This window comes from Typopeltis vanoorti, chromosome 17 (genome assembly GCF_054136105.1).
Source record: "Typopeltis vanoorti isolate ZY-2024b chromosome 17, IOZ_Tvanoo_1.0, whole genome shotgun sequence".
NCBI classification, from domain to species: Eukaryota; Metazoa; Arthropoda; class Arachnida; order Uropygi; family Thelyphonidae; genus Typopeltis; species Typopeltis vanoorti.
This window is the reverse complement of record NC_143565.1, coordinates 72165447-72193335: the sequence shown is the minus strand read 5'-3', so window position 1 is coordinate 72193335 and position 27889 is coordinate 72165447. Positions and strand designations below refer to the sequence as shown.

The 27889-nt window shown below is 34.1% G+C and overlaps 1 protein-coding gene across 1 annotated transcript in view; it reads left to right on the top strand.

Annotated features, from left to right (window-relative positions):
- The first annotated feature begins 19462 nt into the window (after window positions 1–19462).
- The window catches only part of LOC150097485 (transcription factor GATA-6-like), a 77616-nt gene continuing 69189 nt past the window's right edge, over window positions 19463–27889 (top strand). The window contains exon 1 of the mRNA XM_090406936.1: window positions 19463–19699. Within this exon, the coding sequence (XP_090263062.1) occupies window positions 19463–19699 (237 nt within the window). The remainder of the gene's footprint in view (window positions 19700–27889) is intronic.

The following is a 27889-nucleotide window of genomic DNA, read 5'->3' as shown; positions in this document are numbered from 1 at the left end:
GAGATGATTATGACCAAGTTGGTTTCCCGTTGCGTTCCTTGCCGTGGTATAGTTTTATGAGCCGTCGGTTTTCACTGTTTTCACCGTGGGCTTTGTCTGTTTTGAGTGATTGAAATCCCGAGTTACCGGGAGAAAACCCTCCACTTCGGTATGAGACCGGCTAACTCACCTTCAGTCGAAAGAGACTGGATGAGGAATCCTCGCGTCACTAACGGGAATCGAACCCAGGTCTTTCCGACCAAAGTGCTTCGTCTATACCGACTGAACTCTAAATTACAGCGGCTCCTGAACACAACCGTACTGAATTTTTATTCTGTCAAATTGTCATACTTCACATGCTGATGTCACGTATTATTACAGGACATTACATTTAGGCATTATGAGAATCATTAAAAAAAATTTTCTCGATTTCTATGCACAGTCCTTTAAATCCTTAACTATTTATGGAATTACTAATTCCATAAATTAGTAATTCCGTATCACTTAAGAATTACTTTGCGCTTAAGACTGTCGAGTAACGTATACCACTCCTGACATTACTGAATATTAAACTAAAAATTAAAAATATACGTCAAAATAAAAAAGTAATTTTCATTTTAAATTACTTTTTTTCATTTAAATTAAGGGGATATTAAATCCCACATGTTTATATCGCCGAAATGAAACCTATTGGCTCTTTATATTTAAGTTACTTTTTTCGTTTTATGTTAAATTGATCAAATTAATTAAAACCTAACTAAATAATAAGTAATTGAAATGTAACTTTGGTGAAAAATCAATGGCAGCTGCTCAGTCGTATTTTATGTAAGAAATAAATTTCAACGAAATGAAAGCCTGTTATTATATACTAATTAACGTAGAAAGCTCACCATGATGTAATGTACAGAAGGGAATTGAGATATGAGACATTTAGATATAAGTATATCATGATCATCGTTACTATAATTAGTTACAGTGATTACAGACCAGTGGAAATTTTTGTGTCCTGGACGATTTATATGAATGACTTCATTATTATGTGATGGGTTAAAATATATCAAGTTAAAAAAAGGTTGCATTTATCTCTGCAAAAATTCAAGCTATAACAGATTAGCAATATTACTGAGTAGTATATACCGAAGTTTCAAAACAAGGCAATCTTCCTTGACATTTAAATTATTACCGTATGAGAAGTTTCCAAACCCCTCTAACGATATTTTTGTAATTACCACAATTTCTGTGACACTATTAGCTAACGTGCTGTGATAAAAATGACTTTATGTGAATCCCACCCATGGAAGGTTTTAAAACTATAATAGCACATCGCTATGGGTGGGCTGAAGAATTCTTGTAATTATTTTTATTAACAGAATCCAGAAACTCTGTTGACCAAATACGGATTTTTTTTTTTATAAAGCGATTTCAGTTTTCCCATAAAGGAGGCAGTGATCTCACACCGGTAATAAAATTCATCTCTCATCCAAGGATCCATGTCGGAGAGTGTATACAGCAAGCACTCGGCCAACCAAGCCTGCTTGCTCTTAAATAAATAAAAACGAACAACAGTTGAAGCCTATACTGAGCAATCCCCATTAGAGCAGACAGAATACTCAGCTGTGAATATAATTTCATTTCTCATTATCCTTCGTTAGACGAATAGAGGCATTATTCCATCGTCTCTACGCAAACAGTATTTGTTTCTACATCGTGTGCATAACAGAGGCATGGTCAGAACTCTCGGGAGTGACAGAAAAGGTGTCGAAATATGTTGCGTCTACTTGTTTAAACAGAAGATCACAGCAGGACAAAAACACCAAACTTTTAGAACCGCATTGGAAATAAAAAATGCTCTAAGACTATATCTGACTTTCTTTTTCTATCAAGTTTTTATCATATTCTTCGATTATATGAGAACTTTACATTTATGATATTGCTAAACTATGTTGAATGTTATTTGAATAAGATTTCTTCTTCCAGCGTGCAGTAAGATGCACTCTTCTTGGATGCAAAGACTTGGGTTTAAATCCTGAGAAATACAAGAAATTTTCGTCTTTACCAATTGAGACTAAGATTGTTTTCGAGAGGAGGGGAGAAGGGAGCGAGAAACTACTATAATGGGAGATCTTTTTGCGATCAACTGTCTAATTCTCTCTTTAAGTGCTAACAACTGGAAAAATACAAACATAATTTAATCCTGAGCACTAATCCATTCAGTGCAAGTTAGAATTTAGATAGTTTTATGTACATACTTTAAGACTTATATCTAAATTGCAACAATTGTTTTTCTGATAACAATATTTTGAGCTGAAGCAGAAGATTTCTAGCTTTGTCATACTCTGGTTATTAATAATAAAAGACAGAGCAATTAACAGAACCACATTTCATCTTTTTTAACTACTGCTGCTAATAAGGGTATTTTGAAGAATGAAAGGCAAAGATATTATTTGATAAAATGAACGTTTGATGCATCTTTATGAGTAAAAAAAAAAACTCGGATTATAAAGTAGAGTGAGAGACAGAGGGTATATCTCACAATTTCTCTAAAATGTTTAATTAAACAGTTTTAGTAGAATGGTAACGAATTAATATACTAGTTAACAAGTTAGTTATAAACACATAAAACGGGCGGATGCAGTTGAAATTAAAATGAAATATAAATTAAAATTTCACATTGACTCAAATTTCCATTGTTGTGTTTGAAAGTCAATAACTTTATTATTGACAACACGAGATTAATATTATATCAATCTCGTGTTGTCAATAATTTAATTGTTACTTTAAATAAAAATTAGAATTCAAAAAACCTGGATTTTTTGGGGGGGGAGGAAGTTCATACAAACCGAGGCTAAACAATTTTTACCTTGCCATGTAGACACGTGGTCTACAGAGGTGGAGTATATAATTTATTGAGGTGAAGACTAGGCGATCTATAAAACTCGACCAGTCGCTGTGCAGCAGTTAGTGGATTGTCTGTCTGTCAAGGATAGTAAGGAAGCGCAGTGAATGATTACCGAAGACGGTCTTATCTCGGATTGCAGTCATCACTGTCCGGCCACTCTAGTGATAAGAGTCTTGAAGATGCAACGAAGGACAGCAAAACCCACTGTCATAGCGTTGGAACACTCAGGTGACGTCCCAAGGTAAAATCCCTGCTTATCGTTAACAAGTAACCGCCAGCAACCGAGGGAGGCCAAAAGGGGCTGGCCCTGCTGGGACTTACAGCCTTATCGACAGTCCTACCTCCACGCTCACACCATAATGCCGTCATTACGCTATGGGCTAGCTCCGATTTTCTGGTGAATTAAGTCAAAGAAATCATCATTACATGCAAGAGTGATAAAAGAAAGGGGGGCGTCCAGCTGGAAAAGACGGAAAGGTATACGATGACCCTTACGGAGTACGCGTTATTTCCATTTTTATGTGCTTTTAAAGGAATTTGATCCTCAAATGCACTGTTCCGCATACTCGAGAATATGTAAACGGTTGACAGAGTGGAGGGACTATAAAGTCCATCCCCTCCGCTTCCTGAATTAATATTTATTTGCCCTTTCTTTCTTTATTTATTGACCTTAATAGACGTCAAGTTTCTATAACAAAAATTGCCTAGAAGAAGCTATTCCTTCTGCCCCCTCCTCTACTCTCTCTTTAGAACATTTTAAGTTTCTCTTATTTTACCACTGATTTCTATATCTGGTTTTGTCCGGTTTCCCTTAAGTCAATTAAATCTGAACGTTCCCGAAGAATAATTATATTTTTCTAATTTAAACCAAACAATTTTCCTTTAAAAACTATCTAAACTGTCGATCTCAAGTCTCATTTTTGAATTATAACTGAAAGTATTTTTCTAAAAAATGTTTTAAATTATGAAGAATGTTAAATGTTAAATAAATGTTAAATAAATTTCTATCGTGTTCATATTTGAACACGATAGAAAATATTCCCATACAGTGAGTGACATTAATGCCCTTAGTCGGAGAGGGTCCCCCCACTTTAGTGTATCGTTCTTTGTCAACAGAAAAAAAAAAAAAAAATCACGAAGTATGTTCTTGAATCCAGATATGACCACATCAAGCCACGGAAAAGTAAAATTTACCAAAAACGGATAATCAAGTGTATGATTACAGACAACTTAGTTATTTTGCATGCAGGTCTTGCGACAATTTTATTAGACAGACATATTCAGCCCTTAAATTTTAAAATTAATACATATATATTAATTATAATTAAAATTTAATCAAACCATAATGATTTTTCCAATTAAGTGAAAACGCAGTTCGTGAAGTCTTGGAAAGACATGGAAATCGATAACGAGAGAATGTCATTTTGTGACATTTAAAAGAACGTTTATTTTTGATAATATTCACATTTTTGAGGAAAGAATGAAACGGTCAAAATTACGTTGATATTAATTACATGACGCTCTACAGAATAAGTCAGCAATCTTATGAGATCCGGAAAAATAAATACAAACTCATCTCATCGTGCGAATCACATCTTTAAAACGATTTAACTGGCCTAATACAAAATAAATAAATACAGGTGTCCCTCGCTTTACGCGATTAATTGGTTCTATGAAATAATCGCGTAACACGAAATCGCGTAAAATGAGTTGAATTTAGCATGGGAGATAGGGATAGGGGTTTCTTCAGAAGGATAAAAAAAATGAAACTTTACACCTGTGAGCAAAAGAAATTTTAATGAACGAATTATTTAAACTTATAAACAAAATACAAATTTTACTGAATGAATGGCTGGATGGATGAATTTAATTAATACAATGTCATAAACACCTAAACACTGCATACTTCTGACAGTCTTCAGTCGGATAATGAATGGACTGGCTCTGATGAGTCTGGAACATCATTCCCTTGCTCTCTTAAAGTCCCTGGGATGATAGGCTGATGATCTTCAACGTTTTTAATGAAACAGTCGAGATTCAGTTGACGGGCAGCATTCTTCCTCTCTCTATGAAGTTCTTTGTAGCAAGTCAAAGAATTCTGAATTTCTCTCGCAACTTTGGCGCTTCTGGTCTCATTAGGATCATTTTCTTCAATTATTCTGATGGCACTGTCAGTGTGTTTAAAAAATTCAGTCATTTGTTTTGTTGAAAGCTGTTTGATGGGCTCAGCGACAAAGGGCTCCTGACTTTCATCATTCATGTTGTTTTCCATTTCCAGAAGATCTTCTTAATGAGCTCTGATGAGTGGGACTCGAGCAATTCATACACATTTGTCTCATCTACATCCGCAAATCCAACAGATTTTGCCATTTTAACTATGTCATGTCTTGAGTTGGCAAGCTCACTTTCAGGATCATAATCATTAGAATCAGAAACTCTAGGCCAAATTTTCTTCCAAACTCCCTTCATGCAGGACTGCCTAACTTCTTCCCATGCCTCTCCAATGTTGTCAACTGCCATTTTTATATCATATTTCTTCCAAAATTCTTTCACTGAAATTTTATCTTCACCGTCTGTACACGTAGCTTGAACTAGCTGCGAAAATGTTCTGCGGAGATACACTTCTTCAGAATCCGTTGCATTGAATTGTAATGCACACGACTTCCTTCGTTGTATTTTCTTAGGCCAGTATATGTATTCCTGGAGCTTAAAACTTGAGTCATTTTTATTCGGAAGCGTCCTATTATTTGAGAAAGATTCAGAATTAAAAAAAAATGCCACGAAGAGAATCGAATGCAAATCTTTTACAGCCTAAATACACGCCGAGTCGTCCTTCCGATTGTACTAGGTAAGTGCTTTTATTTAGCTTCGGTAAATAATCAAAAGTATAGATGAAGTTATTTCCAAACTGGCTTTTTCTACGGAGAACAATCCGTACTGAGAAATTCCTAGAAACATGTCTAATATTACTGCTGGTGATACTCGACGACTTGTGAGAAATTGAAATCGTTTTAGTACACAAAAAAGCAAGTCGTGAATTTATTTAGTACACATTTTTATAATTTGCATACGCTTGAATAAATTAGACAGATAAAAAAAGCTAATCTAGTATACACTGAAATATATTTATTTTATTAAATACCCAGGTGTATAAAAAATAATTTCAGAACAAAAAAAAAAAAGGAAATAAAATGGACAACGAAAAAACACGCAATCTAACAGGACTAGTTGTGGAAAAGAAAAACAAAAAATCATACTTGACTAAGCATTTAAAATATTCAGTGAAGGGTTGGAACACGCACACACACACAGACACACATATTCTTGATCTTCAGTTACTTCCCAAATAATTTCGAACTCTATCTGTATAAAATTGGGAAAATCATCCTAGTGTGGCTATCAAGGACACGCACCGCATACCTGTACTCAATAAACTATTTCTTTATAATCATAATCAGTAGCGCGTGAGGCCTTTTGGAAATGAATTTCGGGGCAGACGTGGTTTGCCTAATCTCATACCGTCTGTAAACCCACCTCTTGCCACACATTACAGTGCAGGTATGCATCGATGGGGTGTAGCTAATTTACTGGAAACCGGGCACCTGTGGTGTGAGATGATTGCTATTAGATGTGCTAGAATGTTATTATAGTGCGTATCTAAGATCTTATTACTTCGTATCGGATATCATATTCGATAGGTGTGTCTATATGTAAGCTTTCATTGGCCATTGCAACACTTCAGAAGCATGAGTTGTGAACAAACGTTTCGTTTTTATTGAGAGAGCCATCAGAATACTCTCGACGATAAAGTAAGGATGTCTGTGAAGTCCCATTTTGGTGATTCTTTACTTTAGAACGTTGAATTGATGACTGTCATTGCAAATTACAGGTGAGCTATTTTTCCCTCTTTTTTTGGCCCACATGTTCTATTGTTATTTCTTCGATCACTTTTAAGGAATAAATTTTTTTGTTGTTGTTGTTTGTTCTTTGTAAGAGTTTATTCCTAAGGATCACTGTTGACAAAAACGTATCACAATATCCTGAATATCAAATGCGCAATTCTTCTAGTTTTTCTTTTAGATTCTTTGATTTTTCAAAAACATGACCCAAATGCATTTGCGTAAGTTGCAAATTATGTATATTTTACCCAAAATATATTAAAAATTTAATACATTTTAATAAATATATTTTTTAAATACAAGAACTATAGCGCAGATTTTTTAATTAGAGAGTTAGAATGAAAAATAAGAAAGAGAAAAAACTTCTGATTTAAAAAAAGAAAAAGAATATATTGACTTCTTATTATTCCTTCCGTCCTCTTTTACTTTAAAGTGTCGAGGATTTTTTACATTTAATCGCTACCGTATTTCGAGGATATGGTGGTTAGCCCTGTGCGTCCCATGTATCTAAATGCTTGTGTTCACTGGCCGGTTTGCCTGTTCTGGGGGAAGAAAAACTCGAGTTTCGGGTGATAAAAACCACTTGCCAACGTATGAGACCGGCTAACTAACGTTTCATCGAAAGAGACCAGATAAAGGTTCCTTACATCATGGACAGCAATCGAACCCGGGTCTTCGTCATTACTGACTGAGCTATGGAGGTTCATATATTTACTTACAGACCTATTTCTATATACATTACTTCAAAATCATTTCTTCATATAGCTGGCTTTAAAAGTGTTTCAAAATCAGGTGTTTTATATCAAATTTAATTATAATACTCCTGATTTTGATATCTGCACCAAATTTATTATTAGTCTTCTGATTTCGAAAGTTGTGTCAATATGAATCCAATGAAACAGTTGCCATAGTGACACAAATGATCACAGTTAACTGCTTCATCGCGGGTTTCAACAATGATCCTTTTCAACGTTTGGTTTTTAACCAAGTAATAACACATACTAGACAAATAATGACACAAATTATATTTTTAAATAAAAGTATTTTAAGCTTTCAATGGATGTTCACTATTAGCAAATTAAATAAGTAATTAAGATGCTATTGCTGTATTACAAGGGTGGGGGGTGAGATTGCAATAATCTCTCTCTCTCAAATTGTAATTATTGGAGGAAAGAAAGATAGTAATAATTATCCAAAATAAACCGGGCAGTGTGCACATTTCTCTCTGTCGTTATGTTCAAAAATTTCCTTCATCGTGCTTATTTTCTTTTGCTGTTGTTTTCTTAAAATACTTGTGTGCAGATAATGAGTTAGTTCTTCATATGGGGAGATAAGTCTTAGACGATAACTAGCTAGGATAGTTCAGCTCAGTAGTAAGATAAAAATACACCATTAGAAATCAAATTTCTCACGAAACGTATCCTACTCTCTGATAGCTTACGTGTGTTGTACATCAAATTGCTTTATTATCCTGGATAGTTTGGCAAGCAAAGAAAAACATCATTGGCCTCTCTCTCTCTCTCTCTCTCTCTCTCTATCTCTCTGTGTGTGTGTGTGTGTGTGTGTGTGTGTGTGTGTGTGTGTGTGTGTGTGTGTGTGTGTGTGTGTGTGTGCGCGTGTGTGTGTGTATCCCGATTTCTCGTTTTGACAATTAAAATATCTGATAATTTCGTATATTGCAAATTTTGTTTTTTATTTTCCATCTGAGTATGGGAAAAAAAAAACTGTATCAACAACTGTCTGTTATAACACGAGCGATTTTACTCTGTGCTTCTGAGAACACAATAACCAGTTGCCATAGTGACGCAAACCAAACACATCAAACGAAATAGAAGTATGGGTAAGCGATATGTTTCAGATTAATGATGAAAGGCATTAGAAATTACATAGTGTTCAAATACTGACGAATTTGGGATAACATTAGTTGACTTTAATGAACTACTGAGCGATTTTGTTTAATCTAAAATCTAAAATAGGGTAGCACTGTCTTCTCTAATCAAATGTAGTTTGTCAAAATACAAGTAAATTCATTAAACTCTCTGTCTCTGTCTCCCTACCTTACTGACAGTGATTCAAGCCTATCAACTATAATCACTACTGAACAACCTCAGAATCAGAATGAAAATAAATTATTTAAATTATAAAACGAAAACCTTAGTGTACTAAAATATATCGATAATGACTTTCGTATGAGTATAAGCGAAGTAATAATACTATCAAAAACGAAGAGCTGTAGCCTATACTCTTCATGAGAGTTAAAAAAGAAGTGGTACAGTTTTTCTCATTGGTATGCATATCATGTCTTCAGATAAGGGAGCTTTATCGTTCTCTTGCACTTCAGAGTCAGTGTGACAATGCGTTTCTCACAATGTACACCTCGCACAGACCTGATAGGTGCGTGATATTCACAAGAATGCCTGTTAGGCTGGATATAATTTGACCAAACTTGTAATGCTGAGTTTCTCTCTTATCTGATCACTTTTATTTAACATCCTATGGAACTTGCACCAGAAATTGAATTCACAGCAAAGGGGATGTTCCATGTGTCAAACTTTCACACGTGGATAAAAAGAGAAAGAAAGAATCCAGATTATGCATTCGCTTTGCGATAAAAATTAAAACAAGAAAAAATACACCAATTAAGTAGTTCTGGTAGCTTTGAGTGATAAAGAGAGAGAGAGAGAGAGAGAGAGAGGCGATGCTTTTACCAAATTCTTGTTAACGTTCATAAAACATATTAACAGAACTTCTTTGTCATGTAGGGAGGTTATCTTGTACCATTAGTTAAGAAACATTGATTATTTAATTGCCTCCATGTCAGGCGATGCCTGAATATCATTTTGGTATTGAATGAATCCAAATAGCGTAATATTTTCTCTTCCAAACACTTCAATAATCATATCATTATAACGTTCTTAAACCATGCTTTATATAAAATGTCGTCCTTTTAGGTTAAAATAGTTATTTTGGTGAGTAAAAATTTTTAATATAATAATAATATAAACGTTTTTCCTCTGTTGGTTAATGGTATTCGAGTCATTTGAAAATTTCTCGAAAATAAATTTGTTTGATTTTTTTAAGCTTATTGACGTCTTTGAAATTGAACAGTTGTCGATGATTCTAAACCAATTCTCTTCACTTGAGTTTTTCCAAATTTAAGAGATTGGTATACCAGTAATACTATCTTGATATATCAGTAGATTTATAACTTTTGGAGGATGGAATTCACAATAAAAAAAAAAATAATAAAAATAATAGTAATAATATGTCCAGGATTTCAAACGTCAACTGTTTCCATGAATAGATAACAAATTATAGATAACACAATAGTTGATTTAATGCTGGTTGGTTGAAATTTATTCATATTATGACGAATGCCTTGCACTTGTCAAATTGGTGTATTATTTGGCTAGTTTATTGCTATGCATAGGAGAGAAAAATAAAATATAAGACTTGGAATTCCACTGTGTGCCTGGTCCCTGCAAACCAAGTTAGGCCTCTGGATTGATCAGTTATAATTCGTGTATGGCTACACATACTTGGAAAATCATATTTCGCCCCGACAACTCGAGATATTTCTCAGATGTAATTGAGTTTTCTAAAATTACCATCTTCTATATTTGACTGGTGGATACAGGGCATGATTATTAACTCACTACCCCCCGAAAGACTCAAACTGGTTTCCCTTACGAACTGAAAAAACACCATACTCGAATTAGAACCAAAAGACATTTTGCTTCATCGCCAAATGGTTTAATTGAATGATGTCGCCAATTGATAAAGGCGGTCGCGACACGAGGCTAGTGCCTTCACAGTCTTAATGTACCGACCGCGTCCGTATCAGTCGTTCCTTAACAAATGTCCCCTGACGCCACTGAGTTAACAAACCTTTATTTTATGTCGCCAGACATTTACAGACTCGCTGTTTTGCCCGTGGATTGGAAATCGCGCCAGCAGCACGCGAGGAAGTGTTAAGGGAGGGAAGGTTTTGTCACCAGAAGTGTGCGTTAATAGGAATTTTAAGGACGCCTGCAAAGATTATGACACCACAGCAAGTAGCGAAACAGCCTCGCCTCGCGATTAAAATGGCAGACACACCCTCTGGTGTATGATCGAGACCGAGGTGACCTGAAGGCGTTCGGCTCAGTCCGTTGTTATGGCAACCTCTCGGTAACGGCGATGAATTTCGGTGTCCACTGGAAAATAATCTGTTTCCATAAACTGTGCCTGTGTATTACCCTTAAAATAAAAAATGATAGGTATTATACATGCCTTTGATGGGCATGAACACCTATAGCAGGGTGTAAGGGATTCGGACATTTTGGAATTATTCCCTATAACAAAATAAAATTTATAAACAAATAATAAAACAAAGGGAGTGGGCACCACTCATTTCAGTCCTAGCTTTTTGGGGGATGGAGGAGGAATTAGTTGGCAGCAAATCTCCATCGAAACCTCTCCGAAGTTGAGAGATAAATAAGAAGTAATGTTCCTAAGCTTAACTAGTGTACTTATTTGAATATACTTATGCATGTTCGTCTCAATTTACAAACAAAAGAATAAGTATAGGCATAGGCCTAACCACCTTATCCTCGAATTACGCTTCAAAATCCAAGAATATTGGAAGTTCGTTTAATTATTTTTTATAATCTTGTGTGTAGTATTTATTTGTATATACTTGAACGGTAAATTTTACGAGATGCTGAATTAAAAACCCTAGTTTCTTTCTTTCTAGGAAACACCTTAAGTATCTACGCCATAGATTGACTAACGCCAGATTAGGCTTCATAAAAAAATGGGGGGGGGGGGGGCACTAGAAATAAGTTAAGCTAGTTGTCAGTGGCTAGAATCGAAATATGTCTTTCTTCGTCTGATGTAGCGCTACAGAAATTACCATAAAATCACGCACGCTTCAAAAATAAATAAAATAAAAATAAATAATTACAGCTTCTTCTTAAGATTTTCCCATGTAGGAAGCGAGAAACCTTTATCAGGGCTTTTCAACTGAAGATGAGTTACCGGTCTCATGTGACTCGAGTTTTTCATCCCGCAAAGCAGGCCTCATAGTCTGAGTTGCTTCGGCCCTAAATCTAAATCAAACAAATCAGTCTTAAGATTCTGATATCAGATTTCCTCGGTTCGTTAATCGTAGAAAACGTTTATTTTAATATACTAATAAAAACACCGTAGAACGTCTGATTCGATTAATGTTTACTTTGTATATTAATAGGGCATGTAGAAATATTTTTAATGCAAATCCTGATCCACAGAAGTGGTCAATTCGTACCACATTTAGAGCAGATGAACAAAGGATTGAATAATCCCGACATTGCTATAGAAGCCAATCATGAAACTTTTTAAGACATTTAAGGCACCTCCGACCTCCGAATATCAGGGTATCTGTCTCACAGTTAGCGCTCAGAATCATCTATTACTACTACTATCTTTCATCATTGTTTAGAACAATAAAGAGGGGAATGAAAAAATTATACGTCTTAAAAAAATAAGATTAGAATGAATAATACGCGATAATTTACTTTAGTCATAAGGAAGAGGTGAGTGAATGAAACGGAGCACGTTAAATGCCGTGGAAATCATTCAGATCTAAAATAAATATAAAATGATGCCCAAAATTTAAGTGAGTTACTGGTTTTTTATATGTGAATCCCATAATATTGCAAACTTATTACACATTTAGTACTGGAAACAGTATTATAGAGATGTAACGTTGAAATTTATTTTCTGGTCACTTTAGATCTTCGATAAATAGGGTGCATAGTGGGCTTATGCTCTCTAGGTTTTCATTTAAACCATCTAACATATAAAATACCATTTAGTTTGATAGGGTTTGCATGAATGCCGAGATAGCTTAAACAATAAGGCGAGTGTCATGTCTGCCATCTTTTAGCATCTTTATAAGTATCCATTCTCTTCGTTTGTCCCTGCTCATAAACAGCTCTCTTTAGCAGTATTTTCCTGAAACTACAGTCTTTAGGCATTTGGGAATGGGGGGGGGATGTCGCACAGGCACATTCTTTTTAGATGGTGTGAATCTGTTGTTCCTTTTCCCCAACCCACCCATTTTCACTACCTCCAATCTGCAAGAACTCACCTAATCGTTTATCCAATTCCATAATCGATAATCAGTATTATTCTTGAGGAAGTTACTCAAGTTACTCCACCTATCCTCAAGAGCTATTTAATACTCCCAACTGAAAACCAACAATAGATTCAAATCCGCTTAGAAGAATTTCAGTCCGATCCAATTCAATGAAACAGGAGTGCTGGCTATTAGACTACTAATTTTATAGACGGTTCACATTCCGACTAAACTGGTGTTTCCGGGATTTCGTGATGTTAAAGGTGGCATTGCTAACCACAATCAGTAAACATTTTAAATAAATGATTTTGTGAAAAGATATTGTTCGTTCCTTTGTTTGTTTTTTCATTTTAAGTAAGCATTTCAGCAATGCCCCTTTTTCGCTGACATTCTTGTAGTATTCTTCAAATAAATTAGATGCTTTTGTTCCCTCACTTAATGATAAATTACTCTTAAAATTGAGAGAAAGAAAAATAAAAATAATATTTTTTATAAAATAATTGTTTATTTAAGCATGCCTACCTTATTTACAGAGTTAGATGTCTTTTTTATTACTTTATTACTTAAATATTGATAATAAAAGAATACCGCTCACAGCACATACAACTTTCACAATGTTCATTTTAATGAACACCTCACTCACGAGAAATTAATATTATTTAGTGAGTTTAGTATCATCGGTGGGTTAAGACTTATTAATAAGGTTTACATCGTACTTTAGATATGACAGCGTATTTCATAGTTTTCAGGTCTAATCATTCACAAGGTGATAATCTCACACCGGGAGATGAACCCTTCTACTAAAAGAAAAAATATAAAATAAAATAAAAACAACTTCATCATCACCCTATATCAGCAAGAAACTGAACTCTCTCAGGTCTAAATTACCAGCAATTAACTTACGCCTACGGCATATGTAATAGTTTTAATGGCATCGAATAAAAAGTTGATTTGCTGAGTATTCTGAAGGCTTTTCTGATATTTTTCAATTACGAAATCTCTCTCTCTTTGCACTTTAATCCCAAAATTACAGTAATTTTGGGATTAAAGTGTAAAGTCAAAATCAAAGCGTGGTGCCTTGAACAGAACCAATATTAGCGTTTTCATTTTAGATTTTTTTTAAATATTTTAATTAAGCGGAAAATTACAGAGAGTGCAATTAATATTATAAGCATTGTTGACAAAGTAATAGAAAATTAGGATTCGTATCCAGAATAATGATCATTTTATTTATTTATTTTTATGTCAATTCCAAGCACAAAAGGTTGCAAAGCTACACGACAGTTAGAAAAGTTGGTAGACTAAAGGTTAAATAATCCAAATCTCTTTATAGACCAACGTGGAAGTGTTTCAAGTAACTTCATTTCTCCAATAAACAGGGTAGTGATGGTGATGGTCGAACACTGAGCGATGGGAATTCATTTAACCGCCTAAAGACATCCACAAACATCTATGCCCATCGTGATCCAAAGTCAGTCGGCTGAAGAGAGGAAATGCTATCCACTCCATCAATCAGAACCAGCATTTGGGATCGATTTATGTAATGGAGCCTGAAAGCTTTCATTATACAATCTTTTCAATAGAAAATGCTTTTATGAAGCCTTTAGTCTTCGCCAAAATGTATAAAACAAATGTTTCAATTAGAACAGTTGTCCTTTCTAGAATCTATTCTACTTATGAAGTAGGCAAATCTATCCTTCGTCCATTCTGTTGTCGAAAACACTTACAAGATGGAGAATGATTTTGTGACAAACCTGAGAAATATATTATAGAGGGGACTCGATAGAAATAATTATGGTAAATGTCCATAATCAGGTTTATTTAAATTTCAATGAAGATATCATATAACCCTGGTAACTGAAACGTACCAAATGGTATTCGCGAGTCGACGATAATAATAACTAGCGCTTAGAGTGGAGACATCCAAGAGTCAGCTTTTGAAGTGTCAGTTGGCCAGGAGTGAAGTATCTCCGAATTCAGTTGTAAAACCTAAAATCTCCGCTGAGTATTCTGAGGTATTTTGAACGCATCTAGCTCATTCGAACTGTCTTCAAAAAGCATTTTCGCAAGAGTACATATACAAAATGTACATGTTTTTGTTTAGTTTTTACTTTGTACAGAGTAATATTCTTATAATTCGCAGAAATCATAGCTTCCCCCACACTAGATGTCTCAGGTGGAAGGTTAAAAAAAAAAATAATAATAATAACATTTTATTTTTACATGAACTCATAAATGCTTTCGAGTGATAAAAACCGATTCTAAGAAATAAGACGTGTCTTAGGACTTGGATAAACAAAATTTCAAAATCCAATAAACTTGTGTTTCGAACCATGATCGGCACAAAAAATCAAATCTGAAAATATTCTTTATAGGAAGACGGACTGGCTAGAATATATTAATCTCTGTAAACAGGTGAGAAATCGGGGTAAGGGAACAAGTCGGTGTCACATTCTTGAAGGTGAGCTGACCACAAGTCTTTTAATAAATTATTCCAGTATTATATTTACGGCTATTTTGCCTGCTTCGGTTATTCCAAAAAATTAAATTATGCATAGTATACGTCACAAAGAGATAGCATATGTCGATAAGAAAGGGTTGTAATTTTAAGAGAAAAAAAAAAAAACGAAGATCACTGATGAACGTCTGATGAAAGCCGATACATGTTGATCAGTTACCACACACACACACATACACTTACAGCATATTATTTTTAGTTTAGTCAGCGTTCTCTGATTGACCATAAACTCCTTTACCCCCACCCCTCTTCCATGTCTGTAGGAATGAGTCTTGTTGGACTTTCCGTATTGAGCCGATATTCTTTTTCTCGTTTTTTCCGTAATTTGAAACTTTTTACAGGTAAGTTTTTCAACTTATCCATGACTGTATTCCACATATCCTTAATCGCTCTTGGCTATCCATAGACCAAAGATTGAATTTCATTTCAGCCTAATTGTCACTTTACTTTTGACTCTCGGTCCATCACTATACCACGCATAATTTCAAAGCGGAGATGTCGGATATTATGGAATATTTTGAATAACTTACGTGTGACTTTTGCAAGTAGGCTTAGCTATTTTTTCTAGGATTACTTTTTTTTCCATATAGCTCATTGTTTAGATGGAAAATACTATTCCATATTACTCACAGAAAATTGTATTTTTGAAAATATTTGAATAAAAAGAAATGTACTCGGGATAAAAGGAAATTCGTAAACAGCAGTCGTGGCAAATCTCATTTTAACTTGGAAAAAAAAAAAAAAAAAAAAAAAATGTTAATCTGTATGACTCGAAGTTCCACTACAAATATGAAAATACGAACCAGATCTTCCATCTCACACTTACTAGCCTTAAAGTAGTGCTTTGTAATTAAAAATGCTGCTATGCGAAGTATTTATTGAAGAACTGTATTGAAGAATTAAAGACAAACTGATGCTTGTTGGCAAGCCCAGGCTTTAGCTTTGTGCACTCTTCAGATAGCGCAATAAACAACTGTGTTATAAAAGCCTCTGATTAAATTACCTAAATCATTATCTTATAGGTAATCAGTATCTTATAGTCAGTCCAGCATTTAGTTCAAATGCTGGACTGACTGCCCAAATGCCATTTTGGTTCGAACTGCATTGATAATTAGCACCCAGTGATGGCTTTGTGGAACAGATTTCTATGGAAAAGACCTTACACATAAACAAAACAATGCCCTCCCCATCAAAATTCAGAACAATTCAAGATCTGAATTGATCTGAATTGATCAATTCAGATCACCGCCCTGCTTATTGGAGGTCTGAAGTGACTTGGAAAGTTTAACCTTTGGTCTCTACTGGATTATCTAACCGTTACCCCTACTGAACCTGTTATGAATGTACTATAGATATAGTTTTATAACCTTTCGTAGGTGGATTCGCAAAAAAAAAACAAAATATATTATCGAGATAGTAAATACAAAATTACAAATATTAAATGAAAAGAATGCATATGTAAAAAGCTTGTATAATCCATGTTACATATATCTAAAACTTTTAAATATTTTCTATATAAAAATATAGCATCCTTTCCTAGTAAAGTTTAAATTAATTTTTAATTGAAACATAAAGTTAAATATTTAATAAATAGAATAATATTGCTACACTAGATAAAAAATTATATAAGTTTATTTATAAAACTGGAATGATGCTTTGATATGAGTTGGTAAAGGAGAAATTGACCGTGAGATGCGGTGATTAATACCCTTGGAGGGTAATGAATGGCTATGAAGTTCTAACTGATGCTCGGTTATTGCTGTTACCCTCCTGCCATGATCAGAGCTTTAATAGCTCAATAACACCTTATCCATACACTGTCCTCTACAGATAACGGGGAAGATTGAAAGCATTCTTGCTTCGCCCCTTTAAGCCAGTCCTTATAAGGATTATAAGGATAAGGATTTGATATGAGTTAAAGCAACTTAAAATGGCACATTCTTGAACTGTGTGAAATAATGTAGTATAAGTAATGGTGAATAAATTCTTCAATTAAAAAATGGAGGCATACTGTATTGATGTGCATTATTTGCATTGTCGACTTTGGCACAAATTAGTTCTAAGTTTCTGAAAAAGAGAGCCAAAAGGCTTCACTTCGGCAATGCAAAATTATTCAAATGTACTATTAAATATTCAAATATACTATTAGATATAGTTTTATAACATTTCGTAGATGGATTCGCAAAAAAAATAAAATAAAAATAAATATATATATATATATATATATATATATACTATTAGATATAGTTTATAACCTTTTGTAGCTGGATTCGAAAAAAAAATAATAATTTGAATAAGTTCTCAGTTTAATTGTAATTGACTATTATGCGGGTCGAAGTCATGACGACTTTATTAAACACACCAATCTAGTATAGTACAGATTGCTAGGATGACTCCGCAGTCCGAACGTTCCGGATAACCATATGGAGAGTGAAGAGAAGGAAAGGGAGGGAGCGAGAGAGAGAGGGGAAGGGGGAAAGGAATAGTTCACGGAGTACGAAGGAAACAAACGAACAAGAAAATTACCGTTGGATGATGACGTCATTGTGAATTGGATAAAAGAGGCGGTGCTAGGGGATTCCCATTAGCTATCTACTATCGAATGCTCCTCCCCTGTCCTCTGATCCGTGCAAATACACGTATGTCTACTTAGCAGTTGTAATCAATTGCAGGGAGGTGGTGCTTGACTGGTTGCACCGCACTCACTGGAAGCGGGCAAAACGCAGACAATAGGAAGAGTGCTCAGAGGTTGTTCCATCTTAATTCAACCATCCAGGAGATGTGGTGTGTTTACGCTTCACGTTCACGTTGTGCCCAGTCTATTTGTAATTCAGGGGTTACTACTGGAAAGCGGTATTACGGTGGAGAAGGTGTGTAGACATCGATAAAGCCTACAGCGCCATGTTAGTGACTGCCATCATTTGTAGCTTAAAGTAAGTTCGTAGTCACTCATAGGGTCTCTGGTTATCGTATAGATAAGTGATGAATATCTTGTGCGCTGGTTTTTCTAGATACAGTATCTGTGTCTTAAGATATATTACTTGAAAGTATCATATAACGATTACTATAATACAGTTTAACGGGGAAGATAGGTAAATATTATTTCGATACTCTGGTTTTTTTTTTTTTTTTTTTTTTTGGATTTTGGATTTCGTAACTTTCAAATATAAGAAACATCAATATCAAATCCATTCATCGATATCAAATCAAATGCATTCATCGATTCATCTTTGCGTTCTTTATTATAATTTGTAAATATATTATTTTGAAAGGTATATTAAAATAATTTTATTTTTAACAAAAATAAATCTTAAGTTTTAAATAATTTTATTAAATTTTTATTTTACATAACACTTACATTAATATTTTAGCAAAATTTATGTTTATTACTGAAAAATACTAGCTTTTTTTTTTTTTATTTATACGTGAATAATATATAAACGGGTATCAATATAAGTAGGATCTAAACGGGGTTTTGTATTTATGCCAAAATTTTGTTAACGATATAATTATAGATTCCATCACTGAAGAGTGTAGTATTTTTATTTTATGTTGTTTATTTATTTGATTCATTTTCATTTTATTGTTGTTACAGGTGGGGCTAGTTCAAGACTTCTTCGATCCCTGTGAGGAAATGCATCCAGCCATACAAAAATAGGGAAGTACCTGCAGCCACAAACAAGCTTGTATATATTCTTCTTTTTTGTTCAACGAGCCTTAATATATTATTTTTAATGCAGTATTCGACTAGATTCGTTAGCATCGTTCTATAATGTATCATGTTCAAGATTAAACTTCTAAATAGGAGAAAGTCTTCTCCGAAAAGTGATCGAGTCCACTACAATCTGAACTTTTCGGTTATTCCGCGAAAGTGCTGAACCGCTGTATAGTTTCCGATACAGATGTCTTACTACTCGAACTGAAGACCCAAAAGGGAAGGAGAGGAGTTTGATGTCTTCTGTAACTTGACATTACAGGCTGAAATGTTCCAAAATTTGTCCTCAGTGCACTTACCCGCCCCAACGTACCAAGAAAGCGGCACGTCCCCGTACCTTCATCCTAGCCCGATGTACATTCCTACATCCCGTCCGGTGATGGCTCTCCACCAGTACGTCAACAGCTCCGGTCACGGCGCCGGTGGAACAGCCGCCCCGCCAGTGTCCGCTCCTGCCCACGGCGGTGCTACTAGCGTTTGGAGCACTTCCAATGGAACTCTCTCGTCTCGGGCGTGTTCGGTTACGGAGCCGTATATTTCAGGTCCGCCAGCGCATGCATCGTTGTCTTCGACTCGTTTCACTTTTCAGGTAGGTAACTTAATTATTTCGTATTTGCTTATGAAATGAATTGTTTATTTTTGTTTTATATTTTAATAAATTTTCTGTTTACCAAAGCAAAACGACAGAGAAACAAAATAATTACATTTCGTTAAGCATCCTATTTCTAGCTAAGAACTCTTAACATATCAGAAGTCCAAATATTTAATTTCTATATTTGCAAGAAACAATTGCATACGCGATTTCAGTCATTTATGTCAAAAGTAAAATTAATTTTAAATAAATGTACATTATCAGAAGAAAACTGCCTTATTGTTCATTAATTCAGATCGATTCTGACTAAAGAGCACTGACTGGAGTTTATTTTTCAAGTCTAAGCTTTATAAAAATCTAACATTTTAATTAAATGCTTGATATTAGCAGATGTGTACTAAAGCAATGCGCGCTGAAACTCCTAAATTGTGAATACGAATGAAATACTCTATATGTTTTCTTAAAAGATCTCCATCAGTGTATGATACACCAAATATCTCCAATGCATCCTTCCTTATAAGGACTGGCTTAAAGGGGCGAAGCAAAAATGCTTTTCATCTTCCCCATTATCTGTAAAGGACAGTGTAGGGATACGGTGTTATTGAGCTATTAAAGCCCAGATCATGGCAGGAGGGTAACAGCAATAGCCGAACCTCAGTTAGAACGTTATTGGCTACAGCATTGCAATCCATTACCATCTCAGGGTTTCATCCGCACCTCTCCAATGCATCTTAAAGTCCTTAAAAGAACTGGGCGATGGACTGAGTCCTTGACTCTTTATCCCGTCATCTGAATGAAGGAAATCTGTGTGGATGGGGTGTTATTGAGTTAAAAAGCTCTAGTCATGGATGGGTAACGGCAATAGTCCAGCCTCAGTTAAAACTTCATTGGCTATAGCATTGCCATTTGTTACCCTGGAAGTCCTAAAAAGGACTAAAATCTTCCTCGTAATCAGTATCCTCTCCAATGCACGCAGGACGCAGGACATTTATGGCGCAGAGGGTGAAGCTTGACGCTTTTCATATTCCCTGTTGTCTGTTTCGGGAGCAGCGATGGGAGAGATTTGTGAGCTATTTTAGCTCGCCCTGAGTGGGCAGAAGTGGTTATTCGTCGTTGGGTGTTAGGATGGCTTTCGGTCTTTTATGTTTCCAGTGGTCATTACCGTCATAGTTTCCGGCTTGTTGTATCAGTTGGTTTGGATGAAGAGATGTCTTCATAAAGAATTTTTCTGCTAGGGAGCGTAGTAGTGGAGAGATGTAGGGGATATTTATGTCCCGGTGGATCTGGGCGTTCCTGATGAACCCCTGGGCGTCCAGAATCATTCGCAGGCATTTGTTCTGTAGTCTTTGTAGCTTGAGGATGTTTGTCTTGGAGGTATGGCTCCAAGCTGGAGAGGCGTATATGACTGTGGGACGGATCACTGTCTTGTACAGTAGTATTTTATTTGTTGAGCTTAGTTTGTTGTGTCTGTTGATCAAGGGGTATAGCTGGGCGATAACTTTTGAAGCTTTGGTGCATATGCTCTTGATGTGGCTGTTGAAGCATAATCGCTTATCGAGAAGTATTCCTAGGTATTTTGCTTCAGTTTTCCAGGGAATTTTAGAGTTGAACAGGGTGATGTCTCCTTTGGGGGATGCTCGTCTTCTTGTGAAGAGTATCGTTGTACTTTTCTGGGGGTTTAATTGTAGTCGCCAGTCTTTAAACCATTTTTCTAGATTCAGGATGGTGTCTTGTAGTTTTTTGGTGACGAGAAGTGGTTGACGAGATCTGGCTAGAATAGCCGTGTCATCAGCATAAAGGGCGATGGTGGATGTGAGAGGATTTTGAGGGATGTCTGCCATATAGATGTTGAACAGGATCGGGGCTCCAATGCACGTTATTCACTACATTATTATATTTAAATTTTATGATGAAGCAAATAAGGTGTAATTAGCTAATTCAATCAAAATAAAGAATTATTAAAGTTTTCGAAAATATTTAAAACATACAATATCATTAAACAATCGCAATAGTAATGTTAGCAAAAAAAAATCTTTAAATATGCTTTATTTTAGAAAATATATTAATATGACATAATTTGTGTTAGCTTGTTATGTAACTTGAGATAAAAAAATAATTTGTGAAGAGCGGCTCTAAAATTGGGAAATTTGTAATTTATGAACTTCTTAAACTAACCAGTGTAAAATTATAAGGAGTCCTTCGGATCTCATTTTTTTTTAAATCGAAAGAAGGATCAGATTATATCACTTCTCTTATGAATCTTCAAGCATATTAATATTTAATCTGAAAAAAAAATCACTTTGATGGTTATGATTATAAATATGATTTTGTGTCAATTGGTATCCGTTTTGTTTCCTTCTATGAAATTTCTTATGCGCCGTGCGGAATTCTCTCTGACTTAATCTGAATAACATTGCAATCTATGTGTGTGTGTGTGTGTGTGTGTGTGTGTGTGTCAATTATGCACACAAGTGTGCAGGGTTTCAAGATTTATGCTACAAAAGGTCATACATTAATATACCTCGCAATGCAACCATATCTGCAGCTCTTTTACTGGTATTATATAGCACATGTTACAGTAATTTAAATAATAATATTTCATTGGAACAATAACAATAATATCTATTTGAAACAAATGTACTTCTCTCAGTAACAAAACACTATTGTCACTATTAATTAAAACAACTAATAAAAATGAAGAAAATATTTTAACTGGTACTGGATTCACATCCGAAAACTTATCCAGTTTTCGGATGTGAATTACAACTGTAGCAAATGTAATTGTATTTGCTTTTCGCTTACGTAATTCTTCCATATGTTACAGTATTAGGTTGAATCAAACATGTTAATAACAGGCTATATCAGCATTAACTTGACCAACCATCAGCTTCCAATTCTTTCAGTTATGACAGCAGCCTGTCAAAGACAATTGATTTTGGTTATCAACATGCTTTTGTGAGTGAACATTATTGTGTGAAAAGATTTCACCTACGTAGAAAAATAAACGAAACTTAAAAGTAGATGACAGCTCGCTCTTGGTATTTCGTTTAGTGTGTCTTGTTTAGCGCGATTCTCTATTTCCTGTTTCCTTCATTTTAGAATTGCCTTCTGCTTTGTATTCATTTCACATCGATTTCTTTCACAATCAGCTCTCAAGCAACAGTAATTTAAAAAATGCTATGTTTCCGAAGTCCGTGCATTGATTAACAAAGAATCAACACCGACTACAAAATATCATCCCCTAGTGACGCAGCCAATATTAAAGTACCAGTAGAATATTTTGTTTAATCATATTTCGCAAGCACTTTCTCCTAAAACTGCAAAATTAATATTCCCAAAGAATCGCGCGACGTTTGTTTTTACCATGTGATTTAACTGATATAATTATTATGAAATCTGCGCATATTTTCAGTTATTTTACGTGTGTATTAAATGATCTTCCTGTTGGCAACTGGTCCAGACGTTACCTGCTATTTGTTGTAATTAGAAATCGCCAAATGGTGATTAATCTATTGCCAGATCTTCGATAATGCGAAGTAAATGCAAACAAATGAACAACAATTTTGAAATTTAAATTTAAAAAAAATCAGCATACTTTCTATGTCGAAAAATCTTATCTAAAATCGCATTTCAGATACGAAACTTTTGCTGAAGAATGCCGAGAGAGAGAGAGAGAGAATCATTTTCTTTTTTACCATTTTTCGATTATTAGCTGTCCCATTTTTTCTGAGAATTTTAGTTACGAGCGATACATGCGGAAATTATGTGCCGTTTAGGATAGGAGTTATATGAGTGTTGAGTCTATCTCTATGGAGTAACATAGAGACTTCGATCCAAAAAAAAAAAAAAAAATCAGAAATATAAATGCCCTCAAATTCCCTTATTAAAAAAAGAAAAATAAAAACACTCACACGGATATTTGTTCATATGTTTTGCTAATTTTATTGCACAGTGTGAGATCTCCACTCTGCTAATTGGAGGCCTTTGAATGGCTTGAAAGAGTCCATATTTGATTCTTGAACAGGGTTATCTAACCCTTAGCCCAATAAGTATTATGTACGAAATCTATAACTATTATTTAACATTTCTGATTAAAAATAGTAGTTATCAAGAGTAGATTTTCAGCTCACCACAAACAGTCAAGAAACCATGGAAATATAAATAAAAACTTCTCTTTCAGATTTGTTAATTTTGAAACGTGTATGTTAAGTTGCCAGTGGTAAAGTTGTTTAAAACGTTAAATCGATATGGTGAAAAGGGTACCATATCTCATGATATGGTACCATAACTGTTACTTACGTTGTAAACTGGCATTTAGAATTGATGATGATTTGATGTTAAATATTGTGCAAGAAAGGAATGTCTCACTGTTATTTATAATTTACACGAACCATATCGCTAAGGAAAATAATATCCAAATAGCTGTTAGTGCACTTCCTTCCTTACTCTCTGCAGGGGATATCATCATCTTAAATTAAATGGAAGTCTTCATGAATGTTTAGCCACAGTGAACCTACAAAACAAATTTCACATTTTAGCTATTTTAGCCCTATTTTGAAGAAGATATTAAATATGAAAGGATATGATCGACTGTGATCAGAAACCATAACACATTTGCTTAAGTTGAATAAATGACTCTATTATGACTTAATGTTAGGCTGTAAATAATTAATAAATAATTAGACAGGTGATTATTGATATGACACCTGTCAAGAAAATTAGTGAACAGATAGCATCGGTGTCAGAAACATATCAAAGATGAAAGTATCAGGAAACAAAATGACATTATTAATATTCATAAATGTCAAAGCAAAGTTATGATAGTATGATGTGGACATTTAAATGAATGGGAGATGAAAGATTTGCAAAACAGTATTAGACGAATATAAGACGAACAAATTAGAGGTCTGAAAAATAGTTGATGAAAGTAAACTTGTTATGAAGTATTCATTTTGTTTCACTATACATCTTATGAGCTAGAAAAATAATGATTATTATCTCCTGTGTAGATTTTTAAAAAAATCTTTATGTTTTACAGAAGCCCATTTTTTTACGTTTTACTGTCACTGTATACTTTATTTTATCGCAATGTTTATATTTCTTAAATTGTAGTTGCAAAACCAGCTGGGTATTTCACAAATACCACTCACACGATCGTACTATAACAGCCAATACAATACCCGTCAGCAGCATATTTCATTTTTTTTTAAAATTAAGCCTTCATTTCTGTGGTTTTAATTTCTAGTTTTATTATATGGCCGGCCTTGTGAAAAAGATTTACTCATGATCTTTCAAAGGCTTAGGAAATAACTTTATTTCTTGAAGACGAAATATTTTAATGTAAACGTTTCGCTGGAATTATATTTAGCATCTTCAGAAATAAACTAAAGGCTCCAGTAATAGTACTCTAAGCAGATAAAAAAAAAGGGAAAATGCTAAAAACCTTGGAGAAACGACGTTTTGGAAGTTAAATTCATTGTAGATTCTGCAACTTAGCTAAGTTGCAGAACCAAAGTTTAGACTTGTAATTCTAGTCTTTTTTTGTTAATCAAATCGATGGTAATAACAATAAAGAAATGGCTTTATTAAAGAGAATCTGATGTATTGAAGTGCAGTGTTTATACTCATCAAATCTGTTCCATATTCCTTTCAACCAAAGTAACGAATGTGGAATTTACGTGAGATTCTACCAATACAACGTTGATCACAAGATCGTAGTGATCCTTTAATTCAGACAATGAGGTGCTCGAAACGATTTTCCTTGAAGTTTTAAAAATGGGTTAACTGTTTATCCGGAAAATTTTAAGTTTTTATGTCCCACAGGATATATTCTGTTTGCTTGTTGTTCTTGGGAGAGGTACAAACATTTTTTCAGGGACGATACTTCTGTATTCAGTATTACAAATTCCAGATGCTATTATTTGACTTATTTTTCTGTATACAGAGAAGGGAAGGAACTTGAACATTCCCTTTTTATCATAATATCCAGCAAAGTAGGGAATAGATCGTAATTTCCCTTAAAGTAAAATCAAGGCAACTAGGAATCAGCCGTGTATTCACAGAAGAAAATATATCATAGGAAGGGAGACATAGTAGCCAGCTTTTACATTATTTCCATTATTTCTATAAATACCTCTGTCAAAACGATTTCTTCCCCTACCCGAGAAGAAGGATATCATCATTTTATCACATTACTATTAATCAACAGAAACGAAAAATATATCAAAGTAAAAGATGTAATATATTATTTTAAATTTTAATATCTTCAGAGTCCTTTAAATAAGAATAACTGCTTGTCTTTCTCCAAATTTTGGGACAATCCTAAAACAAAGGGGAAAAGACAAACAGGTAGATGCAAGTTATTCACGTAAATATTAAGGGATGCTATACTAATTCAAAATATTCAATATTACTGTATGTGTATTATTTCCGAAAATTCCGATAGCTAATTTTAGTTTTGATTTTCGTTTCAGTTTATAAGATTTTTTCTTGTTTAATAATCTATTAAATTAAGATAAGGTTCTGTGGCTCAAAAGACCACGTTGAATAAACTGTACTAGTAACAGGACTATCAGCGTTGATAATATTTGGGGTGGCCTTGAATGATACCAAAGAAGTAGATGGTTAATTGAGAAATGAAACAGTGAGGTTATTAGATGCTAGTTTTCCGTGTATTCTGTAACCAAAACTGTTAAGATATCTAGTATTATTAGAAATACTTTTTGCAAACGAGGATCGAGTCAAGCAGGGTTGTGATTTATCACATTCTTAAATAATACTATTCTTACTTGTGAATTTATACCAAAAAAAAACAAAAAAACATCGTGGTTTACAATGATGTTTCTAGTAACCTAAACGAGAAGGCTAATTTATTAACTGATCACCGGCGAAACCGGTTTATTCTATAAAACATTCTAACTTTAGTTTCTCTAGATATGTTAGAATGTTTAATGGGATACTAAGGCGAACATTTTTTACATCCTGTGTTTCGTTTTCTTTTTCTAAAACGAAGGAAGGCTTGGGATTCCTTAGGAGGCTAAATAGATATGCCAGAAACTCAATCGTTGCATATCCCTTAAATTTTAAAATGTTATATTTATTCCTCATAACTGAAAATTCACAAAAAATGTACCAATATTTTAACACTAGCGTACTTCCTGTAACACAAATATAATTCCTAAACACCTATTCAGCTGTATGTGATAAATTTTGAATGTAGCATATTAAATTTTTAATGGATTTCAACTTAAAAGATATCACACTATAAATTATCACAATTATTTACACATTCCTTCTTGACTGTCACTTCTAACAGTTTTGAAAAACTTATAACATTAGGATGCATCGTTCAGAAACCTCTTTCGTTGCCTACTTATATATTTATATTTTTGCTTTCAACAAATTATATCCCTTGACCTTATCCTTATAAGGACTGGCTTAAAGGGGCGAAGCAAGAATGCTTTTCATATTCCCCGTTATCTGTAGAGAACAGTGTCAGGATAAGGTTATTGAGCTATATTCCCCGTTATCTGTAGAGAACAGTGTCGGGATAAGGTTATTGAGCTATTAAAGCTCTGATCATGGTAGGAGGGTAACAGCAATAGCCGAGCCTCAGTTGGAACTTCACTGGCTACACCATTGCTATCCATTACCCTCCAAAGGTATTGGATTGAATCTTATTCTCATATTCTTTGAGATTTTCAGTCCTTTATTTAAAGATATTATATAATAATAAAAAAGGTGTTGAAACAATTTTAATTTTAAATTATTAAAATATAATTTAAATTGCTTTTAATAAAATATTTAATAATAAAATAAATAATAATAATAATCTTCAAATAATAATTATTCAGAGATAATTATCTGCTTAAATTATAATGTATTTAATTCTTTAACTCCATTAATTTCATTACACAAGGTGTAATGAAAAGTTGTGATAATCACAAGGAAGAAATTGATGTGTTTGACATGCCTTCTATATATCCTAAAGAAAAAGAACAAATTATTACAATTTGATGAAACATGGGGATTAAAGGATTTTAAGATATATTCTTTCTTGTTGTGATATATGTTGCTTTAATATCATTTTTGTTCCAGGTGTTTATCAGAACTTTTTAGTCACCCCCCCCCTCGTATATGCACCATGGAAAACTAACATCAGATTTCGTACATAAAGACAATGAATAT